Consider the following 6,250-nt stretch of genomic DNA (forward strand, 5'->3'; position numbering starts at 1 on the left):
GAAGAAAGAAGCGTTTCGTGACGTAAGCACGACTCTTACGTCGGACGTTATACACGTTTGAGTCCAGGAGCGCTGTTTTTACTTCACTTACAGTTGGGGATATTCTTCAAGTTTTAATTGTAAGAAGAACTTTTAGACATACTTTAAGCGTCTTACCTCAGTTGTTTCATTGTGGTTCTAATAAAGCCGCACGCTTAGTCAGACTGAAGCCTTATTTCAGTTAGCCGACGGTTGTTTTCCTCGGTGTTAGCAGTAGCATCCAGGCTAACGTTAGCTGCAGAGACATACAGGAGCATCGTTGACTCTGTCTCATACAGCCTGTTCACCCGCTGTGCAGGATACAGGTTGCAATATTAATGCAGATATAGTTACTGATTTTCTCTGTTTGGCGTCAGCCATCTACGTTGCAGCAGTGAGCCAAAATGTATCGTCCTAAGCCGACTCTGAAGGACCGACAGCACCTGTACAGGCTCATCATCAGCCAGCTCCTCCACGACGGCTACACCAACATCGCCAACAATCTTATCAATGAGGTGAAGCCGCAGAGCGTCGTGTCGCCTTCTGAACAGCTGATGCAGCTGGCAAAGATAGGTAAGAGCAGAGCTGGCCCAGCTTTCAGCATAGTGACGGCAGTTTGATGCTCTAAGACCAGAGGAGGGCAGAAAACCCAAAAACATCCACTCAATTAAAAGTGGCACTACTTCAACATATCTTTTACTCAAGTAAAGGTAAAAAGTTATTCAAGTAAGAGTCAAAAAGAATTTGGTAAAACGTCTACTAAAGTACCGAGTAACCGATCAATCATTTAATATTTAAACATTACATCAGTAGACAGACCAAAATGTAACGTTAAATGGAAATTTTGGTTTTTTAAAGACATAAATGACAATAATTCATATAAGTTACAAAAAATAGCAGGCAAAAGAAAATTCTTTCAATGAAAAACTTATGAAAGTTTAATAAAAACTGCAGCTGGGTGTCTGGTGAATTTTTGGTTAAAACATGTTTTGTTTTTCATTCAGTGGATAAAGAATCCAGAAATTTTACTTGCATAAGAGTAGCAATACTTCATAATAAAATTACTCAAGTAAAAATACTACTAAAATAACTTGTTTTTTTCTTTTTTCGAAAAAGTTACTCAAGTAAATGTAATCGAGTAAATGTAACTAGTTTCTACCCAATTCTGTCTAAGACTAACTGTACATCCTGGACTCTTGTCACAGGGATGGAGAACGACGACAGTGCTGTCCAGTATGCCATCGGCCGCTCAGACACAGTAGCGCCTGGTGTTGGCATTGACTTGGAGTTTGACGCAGATGTCCAGACGATGTCCCCGGAGGCGTCGGAGTACGAGACCTGCTACGTCACGTCACACAAAGGTCCTTGTCGCGTGGCCACGTACAGCCGAGACGGCCAGCTGATCGCCACAGGCTCGGCTGACGCCTCCATCAAGATTCTGGACACGGAGCGCATGCTGGCTAAGAGTGCCATGCCCATCGAGGTGAGGCAGGCCGAGGGCGGGGGATGGGTTAGACTCACGGTTGCTCCACTAACGCTGTGCTGCTTTTAGGTGATGATGAACGAGACGGCACAGCAGAACATGGAGAACCATCCCGTCATCCGTACGCTTTATGACCATGTGGATGAAGTCACCTGCCTGGCCTTCCATCCGAGTGAACAGATTCTAGCATCTGGCTCAAGAGACTACACCCTGAAACTGTTTGACTACTCCAAGCCCTCTGCTAAAAGAGCTTTTAAATATATACAGGTCAGAGAATGATTGTCTCAGTGGTCAGAACGGCCATTTGGGAAATGTCCTGCTGTTTTTGTCCATGTGCCAGTTGCTTTGACATGAAATATTTATATCCACTCCTGTGCAAAAGTATCTGTAGTTCTTTAAGTATTTTACATTCCATTTTGCTACAAGGCCTGTCGCAATAACACATTTTGAGTTGCTGAAATGACTCTCCTCGGCTTCGTTTCTGAACGTGTGCTGACCCATCTTTAATCCGCCGTCCAACAGGAAGCGGAAATGCTGCGTTCGATCTCCTTCCACCCCTCCGGGGACTTCCTGTTGGTGGGAACGCAGCACCCTACGCTGCGCCTCTACGATGTCAACACTTTCCAGTGCTTTGTTTCCTGCAACCCGCTAGACCAGCACACGGACACAATCAGTGGCGTCAGCTACAACCCCACCGCCAACAGCTACGTCACCTGCAGCAAGGACGGCAGCATCAAGCTGTGGGATGGCGTCTCCAACCGCTGCGTCACCACCTTTGAGAAGGCGCACGACGGAGCAGAGGTGTGCTCCGCCATCTTTTCCAAGAACTCCAAGTACATCCTGTCCAGTGGGAAGGACTCCGTGGCCAAACTGTGGGAGATCTCCACCGGTCGGACCTTGGTCAAGTACACGGGTAAGGAGCGTCCGAACACTCAGGGAGGAATGTCACAATAATGAATTCTGCTGGGCGATAAATTGTCCCACAAGTTATTGAGAAAAATGGTGATATTGAGACCGTTTTCAAGTCATATAATGGTAATAATGGCACAACAATAATGCAAGAACACATTCTGAAAGAGATCAATAAAGTTTAAATTTTAATGAGCATTTAACACTGGAACTGAAAGACATTTTAAATATCCAAAATAAATAAACAAAACAACAAAATCGATAAATAAAATGAATAATGAAGTCTCTGTAAACAAAATTGTCCTTCAAATAAAGCTCTAGTTGAGACCAAAACACCAGACTGAAGACTTTTATCATCCAGTTTAACAATTTTTAGCAACGGTACTAAAATCCACACAGCACACACTGCAGGAGGAGACAGACTTCAAGAAGAGAGAACGGCAACAGATTGCTAGGCCAGTCACAATAAGCAATAAATCAATTAATCGCCTAATAAATTAAATCCAACACAGTAATTTAAATTTGCATAATTTATCGTTCTTCTCTCTTTTTTTTTTTTTTATATACCAAAAACTGAATAACAAAAGTTTTCAGTCTGGTGCTTTCATCTCAACTGTCCCATTTTCTGAAGGACAATTTAGTATAGAGAGACTTTACAATTCATTTTATTTGTTGTTTTGTTTATTTTCAGTATTTAAATTGTCTTCCAGTTCCAGTGTTAAATGCAAATTATAAATGAAAGTTTATTGATTTTTCAGAATGTGTTCTCTTACATTGTTATTGTAACATTGCCAAAATGACCTTAAAACAACAATATCATTGTTTATCGCAATAATGTTTGGGACAATTTATCATCCAGTAAAAACTTTTATATGTAACTAGTTTAGTAGTTGATTGAGTTCTAACTGGAGTAAACTGGCTTTGAAAAAAGCCATTTGCTGAAAGAAAAACAGCCTCAGAGCAGTAATTAAGCCAAAACTGTCCAAAAAATAAATACGTTGTGCATTTAAGATTAAAAACCTTGTCTGTAAATGTTCTACACAGAATTCTAAAAAACCGTTTTTAGCTTCAGGTTTAAATTCTGTGGAAGGCAGAAGACTCCGGTTTAATGTTTTCTGATAACTTTTCCAGAAAACACTCAGGTTATGAAATGAAGGAACTTCACAGCATCAATTAAAAGGCAGACTTCACTAACACGACTTCTTGAGAAACGGTGTGTTGCAAGTGGAGGGGACTTCTGTCTGCTCTGAGTAACGAGGCGTTAAGTTAGTCAGAATTTCTGACAGATGGAACACTTTTAACTGATAAACCTGAACGCTTTATGATTAAGTATGCAGGATGAAGATCCTGCATACTTAATCATAAAGCGTTCAGGTCAGGAACTCCTATTTTGTAGCTCAACCGTGGCTGCTGTCAACATGGAGGGTTTTACTTTGTGCTGTAATTACTGAAGGGGAAGTGTTGCGTTGTGATGCCGATCTCTGCCTGCTGGTGTCGCTGCTGCTCCAGAGCAGCTTTGACACGCCAACAGACAGAAAAAGAAGGGAGATGTAAAACTGACTAATTGGAAAAGATTTTTTTTTTAAATTTCAAGGAACATGTTTGCAGGTTTTTAAGCTCAGCTTGTTGTTGGTAGCAGGTGGACAATTTCACTACAAGGTGAGCAGAAATGAGATTTCCAGGTGCCTTCTGGTTTTAGATCAGACTGAAGCGCTGATATTTTTGTACAGTTCTTTATCAAGTGCAGAGAACTCCAAAGCGCTTTTCACACTGCATTCAGTCATTCACATTTTTTAAATGTATATATTTATTTTATTTTTAAGCAGTTATGAGGCACGGTGGTGAAACCTGAAAATGCTGCTGCGTGAGTTACTCAAATTTGTTGCTAGGTAACCAAAGAGTGAGTGACTTCGTTGACTGTCAATTTGAGCAGCTAAAGCCCTTTCTCTGCCTCCATTTTTTCCCCATCTTTTTACACAATATTACAGTACATGGACACTTTTTAAGCAGAGCTCCACAGTTGTTTTTATCTACGTTTTTGATCATATTGACAAAATTAAAAAAAAATTCTCTTCCCAATTTAAGAAAAAAAAAAAATTTTGTTTTGTTCTTTTTTGAGGAACTATAGTTTTGACTTTTATCTGGGTATAGATAAATTTTGCCATGCCGTTTGAATTAAATGTCTTTTTTACATCAGAAACCAAATTATTTACATGAATAACAATAACTGCCTGGCTCAAAAAAAAGGTTGCCACCAGAAATAAGGTCACATGGTCTAAAACGTTGCTTACATAATTCATTCCCTGAAGCCTCCACAATGTCTAAGATTTATTTCAATCCTTCGTCGCTTTCATTTTTCACCAAGGTCATGTAATGATAATGGGAGAGTCCGATCACTGCACTAAAAGTTCCCTTCACGCTGCATGTGGAAATATTTTTAAGTAAGTAAATTAAGAAGGAACTATCTCTCACTTGAGTAAAATTTCTGGATTCTTTACCCACTTAATGAAGAACAAACATGTTTTAACCAAAAATTCACCAGACACAGACACACAGCGGATGATTTTGTTAAAGTTTCAGATGTTTTTTTATTGAAAGAAACTGATTTGGAAAAAATTATTTTGCCCAATTTTGTTCTTTTTTATTTGTGTAAATTGACATTTTTGTCCTCAGAATACCAACATTTCCACTTAACTTCATATTTTGGTCTGTCTGATGTAATTTTTAAATATTAAATGGTTGATAATTTGATCAGTTACTCTTTACCCGAGTAGACTTTTCACCAAATATTTTTTTACATTTGACTCATTTCTCGGACAGCTACTTTTTACTTTTGCTTGTTTAAAAATATGTTGAAGTAGTGCTACTCTTTTTGGGTACTGTGCCCACCTCTGACTAGCAGTCACACACACAGGATGTGTGTATTGTTTTTGCAGAAGAGTACATTGGTGGTGATGTTTTATGTAGAGGTGAAGGTCTGTAACCATCTGCAAGTTACAGATGGTGAGGTCTGATTTTCAGACCTCACAGCTATGAGGTCTGAAAATCATTTCAGACCTCGTAGCTGTGAGACTGTTATCGTGGTTTCTATTATTTATATAATAGAGAAAAGGCAAACTGAAACTTTACCTTCTACTCTCTAAGCTATGAATTAATGAAAAAGCAAATCACTTTACAAAAAAGAAATCCTTCTCTTGGTTTTAAAACAAATGTATCTAGACAAGAAGAGACAGAACTACAGCATGTTTTTAAAAAGATGTTGATAATGGAAATAAATTTCAGATCTAATGGCAGATCTGAATCCTGGGGTTGGTTTAGCTTATGTAACCCATTCAAGATGATCTCAGTTAATCTGAATTGATACTTTCGCTTCAATCTTTTCTTATAACTGAGGTCACTGCATGCCCACACACTTCCTCTTGTCTGTTCTGGCCTATTTAAAATTCTTTAATATGTAAAACAAAAATTCCTGTGAATTCAGGCACTTGGTATTACAGATCTAGTTTTCTTAGCTTTCCTTTTGTAAAGCTTGTAATGTAACCTCTGTACTAGGCTGCAGGCAAATGAATACACTAAACATGAGGTGACCTTAATCTGACATGTTCCTGTATGAATGTATATTTATTATACATTCATAAAAGTCCAAATGAAGTTGTTTTAAGAACACAACCGAAACCTTTACAGGCTCTACTTTTAGCAGAAACAGGGATTCTGAATTGAAAAGTTTTTAACTTTTTTGTTTTTACCTAATTGAACTGTATTTTAACTTGTATTAGGTTGTATAAAATGGAATCTGGAGAAGCCTTGAAATGACACATTTTGTGAACAGGTGCTAATAAA

The 6,250-nt window shown here is 38.7% G+C and overlaps 1 protein-coding gene across 1 annotated transcript in view; it reads left to right on the plus strand.

Moving 5' to 3' along the window:
• Positions 1–6,250, plus strand: part of cstf1 (cleavage stimulation factor, 3' pre-RNA, subunit 1) — an 8,351-nt gene continuing 2,101 nt past the window's right edge. The window contains exons 1-5 of the mRNA XM_007573321.2: positions 1–119; positions 396–591; positions 1,224–1,501; positions 1,571–1,768; positions 2,024–2,414. Coding sequence (XP_007573383.1) covers positions 423–591; positions 1,224–1,501; positions 1,571–1,768; positions 2,024–2,414 — 1,036 coding nt within the window. The 5' untranslated portion in view covers positions 1–119; positions 396–422. The remainder of the gene's footprint in view (positions 120–395; positions 592–1,223; positions 1,502–1,570; positions 1,769–2,023; positions 2,415–6,250) is intronic.

This window comes from Poecilia formosa, unplaced genomic scaffold (assembly GCF_000485575.1).
Source record: "Poecilia formosa unplaced genomic scaffold, Poecilia_formosa-5.1.2 Scaffold325, whole genome shotgun sequence".
NCBI lineage: Eukaryota > Metazoa > Chordata > Actinopteri > Cyprinodontiformes > Poeciliidae > Poecilia > Poecilia formosa.